The sequence below is a fragment of the Corylus avellana genome, chromosome 2, assembly GCF_965113065.1.
Source record: "Corylus avellana chromosome 2, dhCorAvel1.hap1.2, whole genome shotgun sequence".
In the NCBI taxonomy this organism is placed as follows: Eukaryota; Viridiplantae; Streptophyta; class Magnoliopsida; order Fagales; family Betulaceae; genus Corylus; species Corylus avellana.
The window spans coordinates 7,919,211-7,946,746 of NC_142491.1; the positions used below are offsets into that span (position 1 = coordinate 7,919,211).

The 27,536-nt window shown below is 36.8% G+C and overlaps 1 protein-coding gene and 1 pseudogene across 5 annotated transcripts; both read left to right on the forward strand.

Moving 5' to 3' along the window:
* Nucleotides 1-381: 381 nt before the first annotated feature.
* LOC132168004 (ent-kaurenoic acid oxidase 1) lies at nt 382-15,224 on the forward strand. 4 transcript variants are annotated; one of them, XM_059579063.2, is made up of 9 exons: nt 390-703; nt 4,646-5,123; nt 5,220-5,483; nt 6,704-6,793; nt 6,907-6,985; nt 7,258-7,364; nt 7,519-7,640; nt 8,002-8,151; nt 15,137-15,224. In XM_059579063.2, the coding sequence occupies exons 1-8, from the start codon at nt 471-473 to the stop codon at nt 8,144-8,146; spliced, it is 1,518 nt and encodes a 505-aa protein (XP_059435046.1). In that variant the 5' UTR covers nt 390-470; the 3' UTR covers nt 8,147-8,151; nt 15,137-15,224. The 4 variants fall into 4 exon arrangements, with proteins under 4 accessions (XP_059435044.1, XP_059435046.1, XP_059435045.1 ...); XM_059579062.2 differs by lacking the exon at nt 15,137-15,224 and adding an exon at nt 8,278-8,439; XM_059579061.2 differs by lacking the exon at nt 15,137-15,224 and having other exon boundaries at nt 382-703; nt 8,002-8,439.
* A 6,105-nt stretch (nt 15,225-21,329) lies between these two features.
* LOC132172744 (ent-kaurenoic acid oxidase 1-like) lies at nt 21,330-27,536 on the forward strand (annotated as a pseudogene). The gene is made up of 10 exons (XR_015911593.1): nt 21,330-21,725; nt 21,893-22,311; nt 22,451-24,215; nt 24,312-24,575; nt 25,585-25,588; nt 25,847-25,932; nt 26,050-26,128; nt 26,405-26,511; nt 26,666-26,787; nt 27,371-27,536. The product of XR_015911593.1 is annotated as an ent-kaurenoic acid oxidase 1-like (transcript).

Here is a 27,536-nt window from a genome sequence, read left to right on the forward strand (position 1 = left end):
GATAGGGTGAAGTGCATATTGTGTTGAAGAGAATCACAACAATTTACAAGACGACAAAGCGATATATATATATATAGATTATATGCCGTCCAGCTCTCTCAATCCCCCCCCGCGCCCCACCCCCCCCTCCCCCCCCCCCATTGAAACCCAATAAAAAATGCCACAAAATCCATTTTCACTACTCCCCTGTTCGTCCTCCACACAGGACTTGGCTACGTCAAAGAGACAGAGTTGCCTATAAATTAAAGTGGGCATCGTAGTACATACAGAAAGAGACTGAGCGGGATGCGTGTTGTTTTGAGTCCTTTCGCACTCTGAGAGACTTTCGGATATAGTGGTGGCGGTGGTGGTGGTGGTGGTGGCCCTCACACACACACAGCAACAAAAAAAAAAAAAACCAAGAATCAAAAATCAAAAATCAAAAATCACAAAGTCCAGCAGGTTATTTTATTTTATTTTGCAAAGTTTTCATGGAGTTGGGTTCCATCTGGGTCGTCCTGTTTTGCAGCTTTGGTGCTCTGGTGGCCCTCAAATGGCTCCTCAAGAATGCAAATTGGTGGCTCCACGAAACCCAATTGGGTGATAGACAGTACTCTCTTCCTCCTGGTGATTTGGGTTGGCCTTTCATAGGGAACATGTGGTCCTTTCTCCGAGCCTTCAAGTCCCACGATCCTGATTCCTTCATCTCCTCCTTTGTTTCCAGGTCACCCCCCTCTCTCTCTCTCTTTACATATCTTTGTTTTTTTCTTTTTTCTTTTCTTTTCTTTTTTACACAATACAAAGAAGATTGGGCACGGGTAGAAATGACATTATTAGAGCGGAATAGGAGAGAATGGTTTATAAACGAAACCCGTATCAAGAAATTGAATCCCGGGAGAAATGGCATTATTCGAGCTGAATAAGAGAGAATGGTTTATAAATGAAACCGGGCAATTGCTAACCGAAAGGGCACCCGCGGTGTTTTTTAAGTCCACATCTTTGGTTAAGTTAGCCTAAATTGTTCTCTTTTCTGTCTCTATTCCTCTCCCTCCCCCAACTCAAGGAGTTCCCTATGCTACAGTTCAACTATTACAGTTAAAGGGCATTTTGGTAATTTTGGCATGTTACGTTCTTGTCTGAATTACCAAAGTAGCCACATGGAGACATTGGGGTTCTCCTTTGGAAATGTCTTCTGTCTCTGCTCTCGGACGTACCTTGGTGCGCACGGAATCACCAAAATGATTCGTCCCATAGGAGAAAACACAGGCCTAGTTTTTGTCATTTTGACTGTCCTAAGCTACTCAAATGGAGCCACCACTTTGAGCTGTCCGACTACTTACTTATCTGCCATAATAAATTTTGAATTGTTCAACTACCTAATTAGACAGTTAAGTTCTATATAAACTTCATTTTCATCCGATAGAATAAATTTTAAGTTACCCGACTACCTACTCAAATAGCTAAGTTTTATAAAAACTCATTTTCTGTCTTTCAGATTAAATTCCGAGCTGTTCAACTATATACTCAGACAGATAAATTCTATATAGACTTCATTTCCATTTGTTATAGTAAATTTTGAACTACCCGACTATCTACGCAGACAACTAAATTTCATAAAAACTCATTTTCTATCTTTCAAAATAAATTTTGGGCTGTTGAACTACATGCTCAGACAAATAAGTTTTATATAAACCTCATTTTCATGTGTTAATATAAATTTTAAGTTACCCGACTACCCACTCAGACAGCTAAGTTCAAGAAAAAAAAAACAAAAACTCATTTTCATTCTTTCAAATAAATTTTGAATAAACAAGTTTCATATATATAATAATATAAACTATCTTACAATGCTCCGAAAACATAGGCCTATTTTTGTCATTTCCACTGTCTCCTAGTATCACTTGTTTATCATTTCCAAATCCATTAAAATAAGTAAAAAGGTTCTTGGACAGTCTCTGCTGCGGCGCAGCGGCATCATTCATGATGGAATGCTCCAAATTTCACCGTTCGTTTTTTTTTGTAGCCGGAGTTGGGATAGGACAAACTTTTATTTTTCGGCCCTCTCATCATAATTCAGCTTTTAAGATGTCAACGTCATCTTGTGGCTATCTGTCACTATGGCCCAATTGGGCTTTGGGGGTCCTTATCTCCACAAACTTTGTTCAAGTCAAAGTACACTACCACATTTAAGAAGGAAAAATAGTGTAATTTTAAATATTCTAGAGTTTTTAGCTTAATATATTTTTTTATAGAGTTCTTAAAATACTGGGGCTTTTTTTTTTTTTTTTTTTTTTTTTTTTTTTAAGTTAGTGTCTACAACTGCAAAAATTTAAGCAATTGTATTGTCCAAATGTTATGGTGATGTGACAGTAAAAATCAGCCATCGACTTTTTATTGTTTTGAGCTCCTGTTAATCTAAACGTTGATTTTCACTGTCACGTCATTATAGTTGTATAGGAATAGTATGAGAGTTTAGTAAATAGCTTAATTCTTTTAGTTTTGAAAACAAAAAGTGTTTTCAACCACGTTACCAAACGACGCCTCAATTATTATATTTAAATTAAATGGTTTAGATTTTTCCACATCGACGTGTCCTTACGAGGTAGAAGGTGACAAAATATTAACATTTATTTTTTTTTATAAAAAAAAAAATAAATAAGAACCTATAACATCGATAATCTCTAAGATCTTTATCCAATGTAAATGCTATACACACCATCTACATTGTTGGACTTGATGTCTTTATTGATGAGTTCAATAGAACAGGGTGGTGTCAAGACAAAATAAATAAAAAAATAAATAAAAAGAATAAAAGAGGGTGTAAGAAACAAAATTAATCTTTTTAAACTCTAGGGTTCATCCAAGATACACATTAAATCCAACATGGTATTATATTATAGCATATAAAAGTTTGGACTTACATAATAATAGAGACGTAAGTGGGTTAATTAGATTAATTAATTTTTAAGTACAACCAATAAACACAAATATACAATTAAAAATTCAAGATAGAGCCTTTAGAAAAAGATCCCCTTCTAGGGAATTGTTTTAGGTTGTGTGGATTACATATAGTGGCCAACACGTTACAATCAAATATTGCATGCAATTCATTGGATGATTTGCATTTTACCTTTAAAAAAATCCAAGATATTTTCTAATTCTTTTTATAAGACATAAAGCAAATTTGATGAGATATTTTTAATTATTATTATTTCCCTAGGAATTGGTAAAATGGGGCCGGCAGTTTTTGTTTTTTACTTAACTTTATATAATAGTTCCACATTGCAAGGGGTGGTGGTAGCCTTTTTGGTGAATAAAAAAGTGATAGACTTTACCAACAATGGCAGCAAGAACTGATCGTCAGGGCTCCCACATCCTTTCAGAAATTTGGCCTATTCTGTTAGAAAAGAAAAATCATATATATATATATATATATATATATATATATATATATATAGTTACCAAAAGTTGCACTTATCATGTTCACAAACGGTTGTAACAATTCGCGTCACACTTATCACGTCAGCCGCTAAAATGTGGATTGTCATCTGGCAGTCATTTCCATAAATATACGGATTACTACGCGAGTTTATAAAAGAGTTGTAATAAAAGTTAAAGTACCCTAAATATTTTCCTATTTCTGAAGTGGACACAATTTTTTTACAAACAAGTATCTAAAAGTGACACGTGTCACAGCTTAAAAGACACATGTCGCTTTTAAATGATGGCTTTGTATGAGTTTCTTAGGAATCAGTTCGTAAGAAATTTGCCTTTAAGAGTCGAAAAACATATAATATGCTTTACACACAATCAAATGTCTTTTTTATAACTTGAGTGTATCCTTTTTCTTTTTTTTTTTTTTTATCCTTATGAAGAGTGTTTGTCAATTTAAGAAGATATGTGGAAAGTATAATACAAAAGAAGAACCCTAGCATAAAAAGAATATACATCCAATAGTGTCAAGAGTGGGTGCCCATTATTTGTGTCAAATGGAACTATGGTCCATACCAAGAACTAAGACTTGTTAGAAGTTAAAAGTTCTTAAAGTATGCTTGAATTGGAATGATATGCTCACTTTTTATTTATCCAATTGCAATCTTGTTATGCTTATGTTGTGGTGGAATGGTATCTAACTCTATATGGTCAATTCTTTATTATTCTTTTCAGTGGTATTTTCTGATATGTGTGCCACTATAGACAGAGATTTCTTGTAATTGGGGATCTCTCCTCTTATCTCATGTCCCTCTTTAGACAGGAGTATGTGAGAGATGCTCCCTACCCGAGCAGGGTTCCTCTCACTATTTCCTGTTTATTATCTTTCCTCTCTTTTCTTTGAGCAGAGAATAACAAGGGATCCGGATTCATGCCACCATCCCCTCCCGCTTTTTTTTTTAAATAAAGTTAGTTATGGACTGATGGTGTATTCGGTCCTTATAATTTTGTAACATTATAATCATGGTACTGTTGGAATTATTTGTTGATATTTTCTAAGGGTTTCCAATGGATGGGATTAGAAGGATTTCTTTATAATTATACACCACCTTTTAGCAGCGTGCTTTTGGAACCTTTTTGCTCCAAGAAATGAATCTTCATAAGCAATGCCTGTAACAATTTCTGTAGAAGTGATTTTCAGTCAAAATGACATAATCTATCAACAATATTGCAGATTTGGACGTACTGGAATTTACAAGGCTTTCATGTTTGGGAGCCCAAGTGTGATAGTTACAACACCTGAAACATGCAGAAGAGTTTTGACAGATGATGAATGCTTTAAGCCTGGTTGGCCTAAATCCACCATTGAACTGATTGGAAAGAAGTCATTCATTGGCATTTCTTTTGAAGAACATAAGCGTCTCAGAAGGTTAACAGCTGCTCCAGTCAATGGAAATGAGGCATTGTCCATGTACACTAAATATATAGAAGAAAATGTAATAGCTTCCTTGAACAAATGGACAACAATGGGAGAAATCGAGTTTTTAACCGAGCTTCGGAAGCTTACTTTTAGGATAATTATGTACATTTTTCTTAGCTCAGAAAGTGAGCCGGTAATGGAGGCTTTGGAGAGGGAATACACAGCACTTAATTATGGGGTTAGAGCCATGGCAATTAATCTTCCTGGATTTGCTTACCATAAGGCACTCAAGGTGAGTTCTAGTTACGTTCTTCAGTTTTGTTTGAGTTACTTGTGAAGTCAATTATTGTTTTTGTGTGATAACTCAAGCTGAAAATTGTCATTTCAGGCTCGAAAGAATCTCGTGGCTACATTTAAATCTATTGTGAATGAGAGAAGAAATCAAAGACAGAGTTGTGTCTCACTAAAGAAGAAAGATATGATGGATGCTTTGCTTGAAGTTGAGGATGAAAATGGTAGAAAATTGACTGACGAGGAAATCATAGATGTTCTGGTGATGTACTTGAATGCAGGCCATGAGTCATCAGGCCATACTGCAATGTGGGCTGCCATTTTACTAGAACAGCACCCAGAATTTCTTCAAAAAGCTAAGGTACTGGAAATAGATAGAGCTCAATAGCATCAACATCTAGTTCTTGAAATCATATATGCATTCAACTTCACATCTTGTCAACATTGAGAACTTGTGTCGGATACTTGTTTATTGTTGGGAGATAAAGCGGTTATGGAGTTTTACCCAAAGTACGTTAATATACATATTTGAATACCACAATAGCCAAAAAGCCTAAGTTAAAGCGTTTTGGGTTCACCTAGGTATATTAATTACTCTTTTTCTTTTATATTTTCTCAATGTTGGATTCAACACTCACAAATGCATTCACAACAATCTCCACCTCAATCTCTTCACATTGACCCAACTCCCCCTCGCTTGTGAGTCTTTTTACATTTTCAAGAATGTCACGAGTCGAAAGTTGCGGAAGCAGACGCAACTCCAAACCTTGACGCATCCAGATATCTGGACAACCGTTCCAAGAAGCTAACCATGGCTCTGATACTATTTGTTGGAAGATAAAGTAGTTATTGAGTTTTACTCATAGTACATTAATATACATATTTAAACACTATAATAGCCCAAAAGCTTAAGCTAATGGGCTTTGGGTCTACTTAGGTATATTAACTACTATTTTTCTTAATGTGGAGCTCAATATTTACAAGTGCACTCACAACATTTATCGCATATGGCACATATCAGTTTAATTTACAAGCAGGGGAAAATGCACTGCAATTCATGCACGATTATGTGAGAAAATAGAAGGATGAATGCCATAAAGATTGTTTTCATAAGTCACTGAGGTTCGCAGAAGGTATGAAATTGAGTGTTAATGGAGCACCAGTGAAAGCTTTTCATGAATGTGCTTGCCTTCCACACAATATATTGCTTCTTTGTTGAACCAAGCAAGTAATTCAACACCCTTTTGGAATAGGTTCATCATTCTAGTGCCTTTGGGTGGCTCGCTTTCATGCGACTTAAAACAAAAAAAAAAAAAAAAAAAAGGCTGGTTATTAAAATTGTGTGCCCATGATATCTCCAAGTGCTATTTTTTGAAGTAGTGTGAGTTTGTGGGGGGATATTTTTTGCGACTGTTGGTGGGCTCTCTAGGCTGCAGGCATTTTACATATTTCTCTAGCACAATTAATCTTGTTTTACTCATTTTTTCCCCACCCTTTCTTCTTTGGACAGAGTTTCACTCATTGTGGTTTCAATTTTGATTTTGATTTTTCTTTCTGGCTCCTGTTTTCACACAACTGCAGGCAGAGCAAGAGGAAATCGTAAGTAAGAGGCCACTGACACAGACGAGTTTGACACTGAAAGAAATTCGAGAAATGGAGTATCTTTCTAAGGTACCACATCCAAGTGCTAAAATTCATTTTCACTTGCCTGAACTAAGTCAGTTTGGCATAACTTTTTTTTTTTTTTGTTACTCTTATCATCTTTTGATTTTTACTTTTGGTAGGTGATCGATGAAGCACTTCGTGTGATAACATTTTCACTAACAGTTTTCCGAGAGGCGAAAACAGATGTCAATATAGGCGGTCAGTTTCTGTCGTGGATTTTCATTCTTTTTAGTTTTCTGATATGGCTATGAGGCTTGGTAATTCTGGTACTCAAGAGTGCATTAAATTTAGCTAATGTGTTGGTATATAACCTGTAAATAGAGAAAGATGAATGTGTATCTAGATGTTTCTCTGGAAGACACATGTTTAACAGGAACTACCATTTGTCATACAGCAATGGATGGTGCAGCACCTATAATACACCATATGATTTACTGATGAGGAGTTAGATTTTTTTTTTTTTTTTGCAGGTTATACCATTCCTAAAGGTTGGAAAGTCCTAGTCTGGTTTAGAAGTGTTCACCTGGATCCTGAAACTTTTCCAAATCCAAAGGAATTTAATCCTTCCAGATGGGATGTAAGTAATCCAGCACCTTTATCTTTCTTCAAACCAATGTAAGATGCCTGTCTTTGATATATGCATGAGTGCTTACGCAGCTATGCCTCATGCTTGATATATATTTAGCTGTGTGCTATGGATAGAGTTTGCTGATCTGCTTTACATTTTGCAGGATTATACACCAAAAGCAGGAACCTTCCTTCCCTTTGGAGCAGGAAGCAGGTTGTGCCCTGGAAATGATCTTGCTAAGCTGGAAATCTCTATTTTCCTTCACTATTTTCTCCTTCATTATCGGTGAGTTTATCTTGCAACCTTTTCTTCTTCTTTTGTGCTAACTCATAGATTCCTATGCAAATAACATTCCCAATTGCTGTTCTTTAACTTGTCAGAAACAGAAAGGCTGATTTATCTCCTTACAAGCTTGAGTAAAAACAAATGATGTTTGGTGCCTGATATGATAGTGGAAACACAATCTATTTAAAAACAAATGATGTTTGCAATCTATTTAATACCAATCTAACCTCAAATAGTTGCAGAACAGAACAGTACAGGACAACTAAAGTTTTAGTGTAGTATAGTAGTATACGTATACAAGTATTTGCCAATGTATATCTTATTCTTCTATCTTTTTCTCTTTTTCTATTTATTTTTTCAGGCTGGAGCGACTCAACCCTGGATGCCCAGTGAGGTACTTACCACATACAAGGCCAACTGACAATTGCTTGGCAAGAGTCAAAAAGTGTCACTCTCCATCTATATATGAAGGGAAAGAAAGTGGAAGCGAAAATAAGCTTGACTAAGATAGGTATACTTCTTTTCTTTTTTTTCTCTTTTTTTGGAGTTTGCCTTCATCCTCATGTGCCTTGGTGCTCATGAAATAAGAGTTGTAGTATTTCCCATACCTGATCTTAGGTCCCATTTGTTTTGATAGAAGTTGAATCAAGAAAAACCCTTCCATGCTGTATTTCATGGCTACATAGCATACTGATGGAAATACTATTAGGCTACAGCAAATGATTCTTGTAAGCTGAGATAATATCATTATTATACATGTGGAAGCATTTGCAATTATCTAAATCTTAAGCAAGCAAGGGTTTTCTGCAATCTTTCTGCTGAGTATGAAAGCTGTCTGAGATGAACTAATGAGATCATTCAAACATATGCAGCATACGCACAACATAAGTTGTAACGACCCAGGTAAGGAGCTATCCACATTGGAGCTATCATTGTAAAATGATTAGTCAATTTGGAGCTTACTCTAATTTCTTATAAAAGCTAGTCTCACTTAGTAAAGAACAAATGTGTGATTTAACACTCATGAGTGTCTTGGGTCTTTTTTATGGAGGAGACCTTCTCCTCTACCATTAACACCCAACACACAAACCCATTAACCAAATACATACCCACACCACATAAATTTCGAAATAGTAAATCCATATACCATAAATCATTTTGAGACTTCAATAAACTTAAAGAAAAGTGTTAAGATCTTCCCCTTGAAACTTGATTCATGCCTTTTTGCTCCAAGGACACTAACTTCTCCTTTTCTCCTTTCAAATTTCTCAACTTCACTTTCTCTCTTTCTCTATCTAGTTTCTCTCTCCTAGGGCTATTGATTCGTGGTTTGAAGTTTGGGGTGTGAAAAATGAAACCCTAACCCAAAATTCCCCTTTTTATAGCTCAAAACGTGTCCTTGTTACATTCTAGTTCATCACTGTTCGATCATTGCTCTAGACAACATTGCATAATGCTTGGTAAAACAGGCCTAGCTTTCGCTACGACTCCTAGGGCTATTGGTTTGTGGTTTGAAGTTTGGGGGCGCACAAAATGAAACACTAACCCAAAAGCCCCAATTTTATAGCTCAAAACGCGTCATTTTCACATTCTAGGTTGTCACCGTTCAATCGTTGCACCAAAATGTTTGATCACTGCTCTAGACAACATTGTGTAGTGCCCGATAAAACAGGCATAACTATCGCCATGAGTCTTAGAATTGTGCATGTGACCTTATTTCGAAAAGCTCTTTTTGAAATGCACATCATGGTCGCTATTCCAAGCTTGGTGAGTATCGTTTTACGATTCAAAATACAATATTTTTCCTTTTAAGGGAGTGTTTTCAGCTTCTCACGCCCTTTAGGAAACTTACCTTAACTTTCGCACCATAATTGCTTTCATAATTATTATTTTAATCATTCTCCTTTAGTTACCATGTATTTTCATTAGACTTATCAACATTAAACTCGGTTTCACATTTTCAATCTATGATAGGGGTGTCAACTTGGTCCCGATTACCGATTATTGGCTAAAACTGGTAACCGTAACTGGGGTACCAGGTTATTAAATTTAGAAAACTGGAATCGGTAATCGGCTACCGGTTACCCTGGTTATGTAATAATCGGCTGGTTACCGGTTATCCCAACCGGTAACTGGGTTTTCAAAAAATTGTGCATTTTGGGCCTATTTTGGATATTGGGCTTAATTTAGGCATTTTTAGCCCTTTAAAAAAATAATTATGATTTTTTTAGCCCAATAAGCTAGGCTTAGTTACAGTTGTTCTTTGCTTTCATAATACATTTTAAAAGTGCCCTAAAAACCCAAATAAAAAAAATAAAAACAAGTATGTATACAAACCAACAACCAAAAGAAATAACCCTTTACAATAAAAATAACCCATTAACACTATATAATATATATTAATATACATATAGAATATATATTTATTATATTTATATATATACACCCGGTTATTAGTTATAACTGGGTGTGTGAAAATACAAAAACCGATAACCGGACCGGGGTACCCGGTTACCGGTTGGTGGCCAGTTATTACCGATCGGATTGACATCCCTAATCTACGATTTTGAAGTGGTGTGTTACATTGGGAGGGCTCCTCATCGTGTCCTGCCTAGTAGGACGACCCTAGTCACCAAACATCTCCTTCACATTAAGCATGATATCTGAAGTTAGTGACATGTCCCGAACTCATGCCAGAGTAAATTTGATAAAGATGCCAAAATGTAAGACTTTTCCATCTCATTGGAATTTCCCTTACCGCCCCTTAATCTTTTCACACATAATGTAAATTTTCCCAATAGCAACAATCAAGTTTTTAGGGGAGTTACTGTCAATAAAGTGACAAAATTTAACCCTTTTTTTTTGTTCACATTGATGATGTACATTGATTATATTCTTCTTTTTCTTTTTCCTAAGCTTACACTTATGATGTTGACTATAAGGAAGTGATGGTTGTCCTTATAGCCTTCTTAAACCCCAAGGGTCATTCTTAATTGTTAACCTAAATAACTTTGTTGCCTCCAAATCCTCAAGAGGCACTCTTAGCTTGTTCTTAAGGCTGGCAAAATAGGTACTTGGCAGGTATCCGCTTATCCTATACATGTTTTTTTATAATAAGATTTTAGATAATTTATGCATCTAATCTAAAATCTTATTATAAAAAAGTATGCGTAGAATAAACAGGTATGTGCTAGGTACCTATTTTGCCAACCCTACTTGTTCTCTATCTCTCCCTACATCCAATCTGCCTCAAGTTTGAGGAGGGATCTAACCAAAAAATGGTTTTTTTTTTTTAAAAAAAAAAAAAAAAAAAAAAAAATCACCTTTGAGTTGTGTTGGCTGCTACCAATGGTTCACTAGATTAACTTTGTTATCACATCACCAGTTTACAATTTTCCTTAATGTAGTTTCACTATTTGTATGTTTGGAAAATATTTCTCAGTCATCAATTTTATTAAGAACAAGTTGTCACTACAAAGATTATGATGTTTAGTGACGTGGCAACTGTTCACAACTTTTTGCCACGTCACCATATTGTGATGTGTTAGTTTCCAACACGTTACTATAATCTTTAGTAACGTGTCAGTTTCAAACGATGACGCGTTGAAACTGCCACGTTACAAAAAGATGACGTTTGAAATTGACACGTAATCTTTTGGTAATGTGTCAGTTACGCAAGTTACCATTCTGTAACGTGTCATCTTGACACATTATAATGTGTTAACGTGTCAACTTGACATGTTAACATTTTGGTAACGTGTTAAGTTAATATTTTGGTTACGTGTTAAGTTAACACGTTACAATTTTGTAACGCGTCAAGATAACACACTACCACATGGTAATGTGTTAATTTGACATGTTACCAAAAATTTTATCCACAGCGCTTGCGCTCAATCGCAGTAACAGAGACTCGGCTTGCGCTCGATTGCAATACCAGAGATTCGATCTCAATACCACCAATATAGTAACGTGCCATTGTGGCACGTTACCAAATTAATAACTTGCCATTGTGGCACATTACAAAATTAGTAATGTGCCACTGCCACTGTGGCATGTTACAAAATTAGTAACGTGCCACTGTGGCACGTTACCAAATTAATAACGTGCCACATGTGGCATGTTACTAAGTGGCCTTGGGAAGGCGCGTTGCACGCGTGCCCTTCCCCCCTTCTTCTTCCTCCTTTCTCTTTTTTTTTTCCCCCTTCTTCTCTTCTTCTTCCTCCTTTCTCCCGCACAAGCAGCTTTCCATCTCTCATTTTTCTCTCTTCCGGCGATCTCTCCCTCCCAGCGGTCTCTCTCCCTCTTGGCGATCTCATTCACACTCTCCAACACTTTCTCCCTCTTCGTCGAGTACTAACTAACTATATATATATATATATATATATATATATATATATATATATATATATATATATATATATATATATAATGTTTTTAATTTTTTTATTGTTTAAATTATATTTATATTTACAATTTATTTATTTTATTATATATTAATTCATATATATTGTGTAAATGTTATAAAAAAACAAGAAAAAAAAAAATATAACCTAGATTTATTTTGTTTAGGGTCCCCTAGCTACCAATTGTGCATTTAAATTTGGATTAGTCTTAATTTAGGTTAGGTTTTGTAAATTTAGCTTATGTAAGTGTTAGAAAAATTAAATGTAACTTATAAAAAAAAATAATAGTAACAAGTAACATAGTTAAATTTTTAAAATTTAAGGTCTCCTATTAACCAAGTGCATTTAATTTGGACCAGCTAGTCATGATTTAGTTTATTAGGTTTTGCAAGTTTAGCTTATGTAATTGTTAGACAAATTTTAACAACTTAAAAAAAAAAAAAAAAACAAGTGACATAGCTATATGTTTTCAATTTAGGGTTCCCTAACAACCAAGTGCATTTAATTTGGACTAGCTAGTCTTAATTTAGTTTATTAGCTAGGTTTTGCAATTTTAGCTTATGTAATTGTTAGATTTTTTTTTTTTTTTTTCAAAAAAAAGAACAAGTGACAAAGCTATATGTTTTCAATTTAGGGTCCCCTAGCAACCAAATGCATTTAATTTGGACTAGCTAGTCTTAATTTAGTTTGTTAGGTAGGTTTTGCAAATTTAGCTTATGTAATTGTTAGAAAAAAAAAAAAAAAAAAAAAAAAAAAGGGGAAACTTCAGAAAGCCTCCCTGAACTTCTAGCCGTTTTGAAAAACCTCCCCTGAATTTCTAAAACTCTCATTTAGGCCCCTTGAACTTTGATTTTCTCCCACTTTGGACCCTTTTAACATTAAAGTTAAACAATTTGACTTTTTATACCCATTTTACCCTTCCCTAAAACTACGTCGTTTTGTGTCCTAAAACTACAACACATACCCAGCCCAAAACGACGTCGTTTTAGGCATTAATTTTTTTTTTATTATTATTTTTTTAAAAAAAGCAAAAAAAAAAAAAGGAGGGGGGGGGGTGGGGAAATCGGGGGTGGCTTCAGCCACCCCCTTGGCCAAAATGCGGTGGCCGGACCACCCCATTTTTGGCCAAGGAGGTGGATTTGTTTAGGGTAGGTGTTTAATTTTAGGACACAAAACGACGTAATTTAATGTTAAAAGGGTCCAAAGTGAGAGAAAACCAAAGTTCAGGAGGCCTAAATGAGAGTTTTGGAAATTCAGGGGGGGTTTTTCAAATTGGCTGAAAGTTCAGGGGGGTTTTTTGAAATTTCCCCATAAAATTTCTTTAAAAAAAAAAAAAAAAACAAGTGACATAACTATATGTCACTTAAATTTAGGGTCCCCTAGCGACCAAGTGCATTTAATTTGGACTAACTAGTCTTAATTTAGTTTATTAGCTAGGTTTTGCAAATTTATCTTATGTAATTGTTAGAAAAATTTTAAAACTTGTAAGAAAAAAAAAAAAAAACACCACGTAACCTATATATATTTTTTTAATTTATGGTTCCCTATCTACCAAGTGCATTTAAGTTTATGATAATTAATTTAGGGTCCCTTTGGGCCCAACCATTAATGCAGGACGTGTATGTGTTTAGAATAATTCTTATATGTTATTTGTTTCTACTTACGTAGTAACACTATGAACAAGAGTTGGATGAAGAACTCTAGGGGTATGAAAGAATACAGAGACGGATATAGATCGTTTGTGGACTTCGCAGTTAGGAACTATGACACTCCAAACAAACTTATTGTGTGCATCTGTAAAACATGTCGCTGTAACAGGAGACACCCCCCATGTTTGGTATACGACCACTTGACAAGGGGGAAAGGAATGTGGCCCCAATACAAAGACAGGATTTATCATAGCAAGAGGCTTGTATGAGCTCCCATTGAAGGCTCGAATTCAACACGTCCTGCCACAGCTGCTGGTGCAAGCGCTGAACATGGTGGAAATATGCACGCCATGTTGCATGAGGCATTCAGCATGCACGAAATCAAGGATGATAACAATGAGCCTCGGGTTGAGGTGTATGGTGAGGAAGAACACATTGTGCATGATGAAGCCGATGGAGGTGACGTACAAAAGTACAAGGAATTGCTTAAAAAGACAGACAAACCGCTTCATAATAAAGTCAAACATAATAAACTAAGTGCTACTGTACATCTGTACAATTTGAAGTGTATGGGTGGAGTTAGTAACACGATATTCTCGTATTTCCTCGAGTTCATCAATCAGTTGTTGACTGCAGATGATGGAGCTTTACCAATTAATACATATGAAGCCAAACTGTTTCTAAGGGATATGAGACTCGGGAATAAGAAGATTTCGGCTTGTCGCAATGATTGTATGTTGTTCTAAAATGGCAATAAGGAGTTAGATTCATGTGTTAAATGTGAAAAATCTAAGTGGAATGACGAAATTCATTTAGACAAGGATGGCCACCCCATATCGTCATGTAAGAGATAATCGGTCAAGGTGTTGTGGTGGTTTCCAATTATACCACGACTACAAAAGCTGTTTATATCACAGTATACTGCACCCTATATGAGGTGGCATGCTGAAGTCCGCACTAAGGACGGCGTATTGAGGCATCCGGCTGACGGCAAAGCATGAAAGTCATTCGACAATTTATATCCGGAGTTTTCAGCGGATAGCAGGAACATAAGACTTGGCTTAACCTTGAATGGATTTAATCCTTTTGGGAACATGAGCACATCTCACAGTATTTGGCCTATAATGCTTATACCGTACAACCTGCCGCCTTGGATGTGCATGAAACAAGCGTCCTTTATATTATCCCTGATTATGCTAGGCCCAAGTTCACCTGAAATGAATATAGATGTCAACATGCAACCCTTAATTGAGAAATTACAAGAACTATGGAATGTGGGGGTACGAACATTTCATGTCTCCCTGAAAAAGAATTTCATGTTCCGAGCACAGTGTTAAGTGCTAAAATATTCATATTTTTAGCCCTTAACTTACATGTTTTAATCCTTTAGTTTTAGTTAATTATGTCATTTTAGCTCTTTATTGTGTTTTCCTTGATTTTGTAGGTCATTGGGAGAAAAAGAAGCAATCTCAGAAGTTTTGGACTTAAAAATAGCTATTTTGGAAATTAAAAGGCTTTAGTAGTGCGATCAATCGCAAGGGAGCTGTGATCGAGCGCACTACAGGCGAGGACCACAAGGCAAAAGGCACCCATGATCGAGCGCAAGCATAAGGAGGTTCGATCGTAAACCTGCGATCGATCGCACACGGGCTGCGATCAAGAGCACCCATGCGTGATAGCCAAGTCAGCCGCCAGCCTTAATAAGGAAATAACAACTTTTAGGGTTTTGTAGCTTAGTGCGAATTAGGGCTCAAAACCTACGATTTTTATGGTTTTTAGAGTATTCCTAAAGGTGTATAAATAGACTCTTAAGCCTCTAGAATAGAGATCTTTTTTCAAGGAGAAGAATTCGAGCTCTTCAAGTTCAAGTTTCGGGTTTATTCTTTTCCTTTCTTTTCTCTTATTTTATTTTATAAAGATGTTTAACATCAAACTTATGTGTAACTAATTTATTTAGTAGGGCTAGATTGAAGCCCTAGTTATGTTTAATTGATATTCAATATTGGTACCCTTGTGATGATCTTGTTGTGATATCTAAATTGATTAATTCTTGTTTTCATGAATTCCTATTATGTGTGTGCATGATCAACATATGCATGTGATATGTACTAGTTCATTAAATCAATTTGGATGACCGAGTCCTAAGTTTAATAAAAGTAACGAAAGAAATTCACACCGGATTCTTGGGTTAATAAGCATGGGGAACTGGAAGTAGACACCCATGCCCTAAGCCTTATGTGTTTGTCAATTTCTACAGTTTTATGATTTCTTAAAGAACAACTTAGTAAACACCCATGCTAAATCCTTTAAGAAAGAAAAGAATTAGAGTAAACACCAATGCCTAATTCGTTGCTTAGGAAAATTAATAGCTTAAGGGGTAGACACCAATGCCCTTAGGTTGACAAACATTAGATATTCATAACATGATCAAAACATTGGCATATTGATATATTAGCTAAATATAATTAGTGGTGGATATCAAAGCCCTACCTTTTTATCATTATCAACTCATAAATCCAATCTTTGTTTTATTTTACTTTTGGAATTAATTTTAACCAAAATCCAGCAATTTTCGTGGGAATGACCCCGTACTTGCATCCTAAACTACTGTGTTGACTTCGTGTACTTGCGGGTAAAACATCCAATTATTTGCCTATTAATTTAGGTAGATAATTGTGACAACACGTAGTTGATGTGGACAATTAATGACTTCTCGGCATATGCGGACTTGTCTAGGTGGCCTACCAGGGGTGGAAAGGCATGCCCTTGTTGTATGTATGCAACAAGGTCTAGACGATTAAAACACGCAAATAAATTTTGCTTTATGGGGCATAGGCAATACTTGTTCATGGATAATCCGTGGAGGTGAAATAAAAGAATATTTGACGGTAACTAAGAACTAGAATGTGCCCCCAATGTGCCAGATGGAGATGAAATCTTGAAACAGTTAGATGAGATTGGTAGTTGGGGATGAGAGCGCTGGTAAGTCAAAGTCCGTTGATAAATCACATGCAAAGAGGAAGATGACTGATAATGTATTGTGGAAGAAAAAAAGTATTTTCTTTGAGTTGCCGTACTGGAAGGATAATTTATTGCGGCATAATCTTGATGTTATGTACATAGTGAAAAATGTGATGGACAATATAATTAGCACAATAGTTGACATTAAGGGGAAAACGAAGGACAACCTTCAAGCCCGTAAAGATTTGCAATAAATGGGTTTGAGACATACACTTCATCTTTTCATGAGAGATGATGGGAAAATCTATATCCCCCATGCTTGCCACACGATGTCGAATGAGGATAAAACTAGCTTCCTGAAAGTGTTTCGAAATGTAAGGGTGCCAGACGGATATGCCTTGAACATTTTTCGATGTGTAAAACTTTAGGAACAGACGATATTGGGTTTGAAGAGTCATAATAGTCACGTATTGATGCAACAACTTCTCCCGATTGCATTTGCGTGAATCAGTGCCAGGTAATGTGGTTAGACTTCTGGTTGAGATATCTACATTCTTTAGGGGCATATGTTCAATGGCTTTGACACAAGAGGATATGACTCGACTTGAGGTTGACATCTATATTACTTTGTGCAAGATGGAACAAGTATTCTCCCCCGGTTTTTTCACCAGCATGGTTTACATTGTCGTGCATCTTGTCCGTGAATGTCGATTAGGCAAGCTGTAAACAAGGGGCGAACGACGGACGATCAGTTGAAAACCCAACATTTTGAACATTTTTGCGATTGGTACCGTGACTATGCAAGACTAATGTCATGCATACGTAGTAAATTCCAAAACATTTCCTTGTAATTCATATTCCCTCACCGCACTAACTACACTTCATCATTGTATATGACTCGTAGGTCGATTGTTTGGATGATCGACGCAGGAAGGAAATGAGTGACAAACTAGTAATGTACTGTAGAGGGCCGATGATCTCAACAATAAAATATAACAGATATGTGGTCAACGACAAGTTCTTTCGCACTGTCGCACATGATGTAAGAAAGAGGTCTCAGAACAGTGTCGTATGCGTGCCGAATGTTGATAGCGAAACAAACTCAAATACTTGAGGCGGAGTATTACGACAGGACGAAATATGTTATATACAAGTGTGATTGGGCGGACAACACAAGGGACATGGGATTCAAGGTGGACGAGAATGGCCTAATGCTTGTCAACTTTAAAAACCTTGTCCATAGGGAGGAGATGATTAGTGATGAACCGTATGTACTAATTTCCCAAGTAGAACAAGTTTTTTACGTTGACGATGAAAGGAACCCAGATTGGGCTTGCGTTGTGAGGACTAAACCTAGAAACGTTTACGACGTTGGTTAGGGTCAAGGGCCTCATGATGATCATGCCAACTATCACGAAAGTGAGCCACTCTTATTAAACAATAATCATCAGTACGATCCGCATGATGACATCCAATACATCCGACTCGGCTTAGCACCAATTGAAGCGTATGTCATTCTATACGAATTAAATATTGTACATTGATTGGTTTCTTGTTATTTATTTGTACATTGATCGTCAATTGTTCAATATATAAGCGGTGAATATTTCTTACATTCTACACGTAATTAATTGGGTGCATGATGTATTTCGCACGTTGATATGAGTATTCGGGAAAAGACAAGAGGACGGAGGGCACAATCTTTTGGGCGGCAAACTACGGGTGACCATGGGTCGAGATCGCATCATGACCTTACTGACAGTCAATCGCAGGAAGCTGCTATGCTTCTGAGGCAGGAATCAGGGTATCGACCAATACTTCCAGAACATGTGGAAGGGTAGACACTTGCGAGAGACGATTATGTCTTCGACATTTCCGGCTCTTCGATTGATCTAGGCCCGGATTTCCTTGATCCATCTCGTCCGACAGACCTTATTCAGCTAGGGTATCAATATGAGCCTACTCCTCGTGACTCAGACGAATCCCCGCGTGTGCTATCCCCACCACCCACATTGACCCAACTGGGTTTATTGTTGCACGACTATTTCGATCGGCTGCTACACAGCAGTGCACGTGTGGATGATAGTGAGACACTGGCTCACAATGACTTGAATGATGGGACAGGTGACGCTCACAGTCAGCAACACAATGATCCTACTTGGCCAGTATTGGCTGTCGACTAGGTTCGTATGATTAGTATGTATGTATGATATTCAGAACCATAAATATGTACATATTTATGCATGATGGTAAATATTTAGTACATAAATTCAAATAATATATGTTTCACAATTTGTGTGTTAATTAAGCATCAATGCAGATCGCGAGGATCAATTTGAAGTGTTGATCGCAAATGACTCACACAAGTTGTGGGACATTCCCGATGGCAAAAGGATCGTTATGGAGTATAATGGTGCGTAGCAACCCGTAAGACAAAGCGGGAGAAAATTTAGACGGATGACAGGCAAGATTGTCAAGAGCGAGTCCTTTGTCAAGATATCCGACGACTGAAAGGAGGTACCATAAAATACAAAAGAGGATTTATTTGAGTCATTGATAGTAAGTGTAGATTAAATGTTCTTAATTTATGATATGTAGCATTTGTATATTAAATTTTGTAGAACAACCAGCTCTTTAATACCTTAGATTTTAACTGATGCAGAATCACTCCTACATCATGCTTGGGTCGGATATGGCGACAATAAAAAAGGACGCGTTCAGAGACATGGGCGAGAAGCTGAAGCTTTGGAGGCACAAGTTAAAGAATAAGCTTAACATTCAGCGCCGCGATACTCCTGCGACAGTGGCGGCAAGGATAGGGCATACCATTGCAAAGTACCACCCCGTAGACGTGAAAAAATTGTTGGTGGAATTGTTTGATCCCGCTTATCAAGTAGGTCATAATTTCAAACTATTTTTGTTTCGTTAATTGTAATTGTTCGATGGCTCAGTTATTAATAACGTCTACATGTTGTGTTCGTAGGAATATGCTCAGCCCATGAGAGACATACGAGCACTGAATCGAACACCACACTACACCCGCTTGAACAGCTTCACAAAGGTGTTACATGAGGACGTACCACTCTAATTTACCATATGTATATGTATATGCCATATATTGCATAATATATATACGAACGTTTCATTGATGGTTTGAACTTATTGTAGGTAATTACTTTGGGCAAGGCTCGTACACGAGCGAGGAATTACATCAACACTCATACACTTTGTCCTGAATTTTTATTTATGTATTAACTTATCGAGGATTAACACTTATATATATAACGATGATCATGTGTAATGTAACGTACAAGCACGGATGAAGGAGCTATTGGAAACTGACCTTGCAGAATTGGTAGATGGGCCCTAGGGGACAATTCGGTGGACACCGAACGACGCGTACGCCCAGGCGCACAGCAATAAGCCGGAGGAAGACATTATAATTCCTTTTTTAGTGTAGCAGTTAAGATTGTCTCAGCTAATAAAAGACCTCCAATAATTGGTTTATGCCAATTTATGTTCAAATGGATGCTTCAAAAAATGTGTAAACAATGTGCATGCTGATTCCAAAACGTAACAAAATCTTGATCATAGTCGAAGAACATTACGGCTTTTTCAATAACAGAAAAAACTGGTTTCATGCATAAAACATGTTTGTCAACTTTGTATTGATCCTTCAAGAATAATTTCTTCATGACTTGACAAAACAAAACATATCCATTTTCTTTCTTTTTCATCAACTTTTCCTGGCAACCAATCAAATTGCAGAAGAAACATCCTCACAACACAAGTGATCACTACACTGTCATTGAGGGAAAGGAATCCCCCACTGCCCGTATTTAAGACAAACCAAAATTCCCAAATATTTGTTAATTATGATAAAACGTAGAGATCGGTAAATCAAATTACAGACAATTACTTATATATATTGACAATTGAAGTGAGAACCTGAAGAATGACGTCACCTGCTCTTCTCCTCCTTTCCTTCAAGTGCACTGCACAAAAAGTACGAAGAAATCATGAGATGGAAAAAGAAATAGCAGAATCTGCTCATTTACACTAGAATCCTATTTGGCTTTTGTCTCAGCAGCGCTACGACAGCCCGTCTAAGACATCGCTTAAACGACTTCGTCGTTTAAGGACCTGCATGTAACCAACACACAGTCCATAGCTGCTGTGCTTCGGAGTCGGCATTTGATAGAATGGCAGTGAGAACGATGAGCTTATCAACAGCTGTCCGATTAGAGGCCGCAAAATCCAACGGTGGACCCGCTCCGCGGAATCCAAGCCCCTTGCCCCACCTCTCCTTCACCAAGCCATCTTGGGTAGTCAAAACCGAGGCAAGTTCAGTTCCTCTCTCTTATCCCCCCCTTGTTTGGTTGCCTAGAATAGTGGTGGGAAAGGAAAGGAAAAGAAAGAAAATTTGTTTCTATGCTTTAAGGTTTCATTTTTTTTTTGCTTTTGAAGTATTGGGTTCAGTGAAAGGGAAGTTTTTGTTGGGCAAATTTACTTGGAATTCAAGTTTCAATTTTTTTTTTTTTTTTTTTTTCCCTTTCCCTACTTTTTCAGGAGCCAAACAGTAGTTTAATTTTCTCTATTATCTAGTTACTGTACGCAAAGCTAGTATTTTTTAAGATTAGGGTCAAAAGTTAGATAGCTTGAGTTTGTCCCGCAAGTAGTTTTGTTGTGATTGCCATTGTGGGTATAGTTGTAACACTTGAGTCAATGGAAGTGCGTTTTTCTTTTTTCTTTTTCTAAATTCCGATACAAAATACAATTACTCATCATCATAGCTCATTGTCTGTTATAAATTGTTATGATAAATTCAATGTCTTAACTTTCAAGGCATTTCAATATATATTACTCGAAAAGTTTCTAAATTTTTTTTCCATGATTCATCCTTAGGTATTGAATGTCTCTTGGTTATTGCTATTAGTTTCTGGTACAAAATTTAGATGCCTCTTGGTTGTTGCAGTCAAATACTCATAGAGAAGAAAGAAAGAAGCCAGATCCACCTTGTGTAGTCTGCAAAGGGAGTGGAAGGGTTGATTGCCACCGTTGTCATGGACGAGGTCTCTCTCTCTCTCTCTCTCTCAAACACACACACACACACAATACAGGCAGAGGCATAGACATGTACATTGGTTCCATTATAGGGCTGTCTATGTCAAACATCAATTAATCTTCTTTCCTTTCAATGATGATAATTTTCCAATAATATTTGTTTTAAACATATCAGTTGGAGACAAAAATCTAGGATCCGATGGCTCAAGGAGGGTGATAAGTGCACTAAGTTCTTTCATCGGATTGCCAATTCTAATAGAAGGTGCAATTCCATTGAGTCCCTACATATCAATGGTTATCCTTCTAATCAAGACATCATTAGGGATCATGCAGTGCAATTCTATAAGTCTTTGTTCTCTGAACAATGCAATTGGAGGCCTAGTTTGGACAACCTTGATTTTGAATGTTTGGAAGTGGGTGAGGCTGATCGGCTAGAAATTCCTTTTATGGAAAGGCAGGTGTTGGAGGTGGTGAAAGGTATGGATAGAGACAAGGCTCCTGGGCCGGATGGTTTCTCAATGGCTTTCTTCCAAGATTGTTGGGAAGTGATCAAGGAAGACATTATGACGGTTTTTTCAGACTTTCATGCCCGTGGTAAGTTTCAAAAAAGCCTTAATGCTACTTTTATTTCCCTTATTCCAAAGATTCTTGGGGCGTCCAAGCTTAAGGAGTTTTGTCCCATTAATCTCATAAGTGGTATTTATAAGATTATTGCCAAATTTCTTGCTACTAGGATGAGGTGGGTGATGGATAGGGTGATTTCGAAGCCTCAGAATGCTTTCGTTAAAAGAAGGCAAATCACAGACTCGTTTCTTATAGCGAGTGAATGTTTGGATAGTCGTATCAGTTCTGGGGAACCAGGGTTGCTTTGTAAAATGGATATAGAGAAGGCCTATGATCACATTGATTGGAACTTTCTCTTGTATTTGTTGAGGAGGTGTGGTTTTGGTGAGAAATGGCGTTCTTTGATAGAGAAATACATTTCGACTGCTCGCTTTTCTGTGTTGATCAATGGCACTCCTGCTGGCTTCTTTAGAAGCTCCCGAGGGGTGAGGCAGGGGGATCTGTTGTCGCCGTTTCTGTTTGTCATTGTTATGGAGGCGTTTAGTAGGATGATTACTGCTGCCATCGAAAGTGATCTTATTTCGGGTTTTTCAGTGGGAGCCAGTTTATCTGAGAGGGTTAACATTTCTCACCTTCTTTTTGCAGATGATACATTGGTTTTATGTGGGGCAAATATTGATCAAATCAGATCCATTAAAGCCTTACTTGTCTATTTTGAGGCTGTTTCAGGTTTAAAGGTGAACATGGCTAAATCAACATTGGTCCCGGTAGGTGATGTGGAAAGTATAATACAAAAGAAGAACCCTAGCATAAAAAGAATATACATCCAATAGTGTCAAGAGTGGGTGCCCATTATTTGTGTCAAATGGCACTATGGTCCATACCAAGAACTAAGACTTGTTAGAAGTTAAAAATTCTTAAAGTATGCTTGAATTGGAATGAGATGCTCACTTTTCAGTGGTATTTTCTGATATGTGTGCCACTATAGACAGAGATTTCTTGTAATTGGGGATCTCTCCTCTTATCTCATGTCCCTCTTTAGCAAAGAGTATGTGATAGACGCTCCCTACCCGAGCAGGGTTCCTCTCACTATTTCCTGTTATTATCTTTGCTCTCTTCTCTTTGAGCGGAGAATAACAAGGGATCCGGATTCATGCCACCATCCCATCCTGCTTTTTTTTTTTAAAAAAAGCTAGTTATGGATGGATGGTGTATTCGGTCCTTATAATTTTGTAACATTATAATCATGGTACTGTTGGAATTATTTGTTGATATTTTCTAAGGGTTTCCAATGGATGGGATTAGAAGATTTCTTTATAATTATACCCCGCCTTTTAGCAGCATGCTTTTGGAACCTTTTTGCTCCAAGAAATGAATCTTCATAAGCAATGCTTGTAACAATTTCTGTAGTAGTGATTTTCAGTCAAAATGACATAATCTATCAGCAATATTGCAGATTTGGCCGTACTGGAATTTACAAGGCTTTCATGTTTGGGAGCCCAAGTGTGATAGTTACAACACCTGAAACATGCAGAAGAGTTTTGACAGATGATGAATGCTTTAAGCCTGGTTGGCCTAAATCCACCATTGAACTGATTGCAAAGAATTCATTCATTGGCATTTCTTTTGAAGAACAAAAGCATCTCAGAAGGTTGACAGCTGCTCCAGTCAATGGAATTGAGGCATTGTCCATGTACACTAAATATATAGAAGAAAATGTAATAGCTTCCTTGAACAAATGGACAACAATGGGAGAAATCGAGTTTTTAACCGAGCTTTGGAAGCTTACTTTTAGGATAATTATGTACATTTTTCTTAGCTCAAAAAGTGAGCCGGTAATGGAGGCTTTGGAGAGGGAATACACAACACTTAATTATGGGGTTAGAGCCATGGCAATTAATCTTCCTGGATTTGCTTACCATAAGGCACTCAAGGTGAGTTCTAGTTACGTACTTCAGTTTTGTTTGAGTTACTTGTGAAGTCAATTATTGTTTTTGTGTGATAACTCAAGCTGAAAATTGTCATTGCAGGCTCGAAAGAATCTCGTGGCTACATTTAAATCTATTGTGAATGAGAGAAGAAATCAAAGACAGAGTTGTGTCTCACAAAAGAAGAAAGATATGATGGATGCTTTGCTTGAAGTTGAGGATGAAAATGGTTGAAAATTGACTGACGAGGAAATCATAGATGTTCTAGTGATGTACTTGAATGCAGGCCATGAGTCATCAGGCCATACTGCAATGTGGGCTGCCATTTTACTAGAAGAGCACCCAGAATTTCTTCAAAAAGCTAAGGTACTGGAAATAGATATAGCTCAATAGCATCAACATCTAGTTCTTGAAATCATATATGCATTCAAGTTCACATCTTGTCAACATTGAGGACTTGTGTAGGATACTTTTTTATTGTTGGGAGATAAAGCGGTTATGGAGTTTTACCCAGAGTACGTTAATATACATATTTGAACACCACAATAGCGAAAAAGCTAAGCTAATGGGTTTTGGGTTCACCTAGGTATATTAACTACTCTTTTTCTTTTATATTTTCTCAATGTTGGATTCGACACTCACAAATGCATTGAAAACAATCTCCCCCTCACTTGTTAGTCTTTTCACATTGACCTAACTCCCCCTCGCTTGTTGACCTAACTCCCCCTCGCTTGTGAGTCTTTTTACATTTCCAAGAATGTCACGAGTCAAGAGTTGCGTAAGCAGACGCAACTCCAAACCCTGATGTGTCCAGATACCTGGACAACCGTTCCAAGAAGCTAACCATGGCTCTGATACTATTTGTTGGGAGATAAAACAGTTATTGCATTTTACCCATAATACATTAATATACATATTTAAACACCACAATAGCCCAAAAGCCTAAGCTAATGGGCTTTGGGTCTACTTAGGTATATTAACTATTCTTTTTCTTAAATATTTTCTTGATGTGGGGCTCAATATTTACAAGTGCACTCACAACATTTATCGCATAGGGCACATATCAGTTTAATCTACCAGCAGGGGAAAATTCACTGCAATTCATGCTCGATTATGTGAGAAAATAGAAGGATGAATGCCATAAAGATTGTTTTCATGAGTCATTGAGGTTGGTGGAAGGTATGAAATTGAGTATTAATGGCGCACCAGTGAAAGCTCTTCGTGAATATGCTTGCCTGCCACACAATATATTGCTTCTTTGTTGAACCAAGAAAGTTATTCAACACTGTTTTGGAATAGGTTCATCAATCTAGTGCCTTTGGATGGCTTGCTTTCATGCGACTTAAAACAAGAAAAAAAAAAAAAAAAAAAATAGGCTGGTTATTAAAATTGTGTGCCCATGATATCTCCAAGTGCTATTTTTTGAAGTAGTGTGAGTTTGTGGGGTGATATTTTTTGCGACTGTTGGTGGGCTCTCTAGGCTGCAGGCATTTTACATATTTCTCTAGCACAATTAATCTTGTTTTACTCATTTTTTTCCCTACCCTTTCTTCTTTGGACAGAGTTTCCCTCATTGTGGTTTCAATTTTGATTTTGATTTTTCTTTCTGGCTTCTGTTTTCACACAACTCTTGGCAGAGCAAGAGGAAATCGTAAGTAAGAGGCCACTGACACAGACGAGTTTGACACTGAAAGAAATTCGAGAAATGGAGTATTTTTCTAAGGTACCACATCCAAGTGCTAAAATTCATTTTCACTTGGCTGAACTAAGTCAGTTTGGCATAACTTTTTTTTTTTTTTTTTTGTTACTCTTTTCATCTTTTGATTTTTACTTTTGGTAGGTGATCGATGAAGCACTTCGTGTGATAACATTTTCACTAACAGTTTTCCAAGAGGCGAAAACTGATGTCAATATAGGCGGTCAGTTTCTGTCGTGGATTTTCATTCTTTTTAGTTTTCTGATATGGCTATGAGGCTTGGTAATTCTGGTACTCAAGAGTGCATTAAATTTAGCTAATGTGTTGGTATATAACCTGTAAATAGAGAAAGATGAATGTGTATCTAGATGTTTCTCTGGAAGACACATGTTTAACAGGAACTATCATTTGTCATACAGCAATGGATGGTGCAGCAACTATAATACACCATGTGATTTACTGATGAGGAGTTAGTTTTTTTTTTTTTTTTTTTTTTCAGGTTATACTATTCCTAAAGGTTGGAAAGTCCTAGGCTGGTTTAGAAGTGTTCACCTGGATCCTGAAACTTTTCCAAATCCAAAGGAATTTAATCCTTTCAGATGGGATGTAAGTAATCCAGCACCTTTATCTTTCTTCAAACCAATGTAAGATGCCTGTCTTTGATATATGCATGAGTGCTTACGCAGCTATGTCTCATGCTTGATATATATTTAGCTGTGTGCTATGGATAGAGTTTGCTGATCTGCTTTACATTTTGCAGGATTATACACCAAAAGCAGGAACCTTCCTTCCCTTTGGAGCAGGAAGCAGGTTGTGCCCTGGAAATGATCTTGCTAAGCTGGAAATCTCTATTTTCCTTCACTATTTTCTCGTTTATTATCTGTGAGTTTATCTTGCAACCTTTTCTTCTTCTTTTGTGCTAACTCATAGATTCCTATGCAAATAACATTCCCAATTACTGTTCTTTAACTTGTCAGAAACAGAAAGGCTGATTTCTCTCCTTACAAAGCTTGAGAGTAAAAACAAATAATGTTTGGTGGCTGAGATGATAGTGCGAAACTTACGGTCTGTTTGGGATTGCGTTTGAAAGGCCTTAAAGTATTTTTAACACTTAAAAAGTCCGTTTGAAGAAAAAAGTACTCATTTGGTAAAAAAAATTAAAAACGCTTTTAAGGGTCCAAAAAGCCTAAAAATTGTCAAAACCTACTTTTGGCAAAAGGTTAACAATGAAGCTTTTGTTAAAAAATGTTTTTTTGACTTAAAAACTCTATTTCTCAAACGCAATCCCAAATAGACTCTCAGAAAGTTTGCAATCTATTTAATACCAATCTAACCTCAAATAGTTGTGGAACAGAACAGGACAGGACAGGACACCAAAAGTTTTAGTGTCGTGTATATATACAAGCATTTGCCAATGTATATCTTATTCTTCTATCTTTTTCCCTTTTTCTATTTATTTTTTCAGGCTGGAGCGACTCAACCCTGGATGCCCAGTGAGGTACTTACCGCATACAAACTGACAATTGCTTGACAAGAGTCAAAAAGTGTCACTCTCCATCTACATAAGAAGGGAAAGAAAGTGGAAGCAAAAATAAGACAGCATATTCTTGTCACTTGACTAAGATAGATAT

Bases quoted from the DNA above. Each gene is read 5' to 3' on its own strand.
- LOC132168004 (XM_059579061.2), top strand. From the start codon at position 471: ATGGAGTTGGGTTCCATCTGGGTCGTCCTGTTTTGCAGCTTTGGTGCT. The intron at 704-4,645 runs GTCACCCCCCTC...ACAATATTGCAG, and splicing joins ATCTCCTCCTTTGTTTCCAG to ATTTGGACGTACTGGAATTT. The intron at 6,794-6,906 runs GTACCACATCCA...TACTTTTGGTAG, and splicing joins AAATGGAGTATCTTTCTAAG to GTGATCGATGAAGCACTTCG.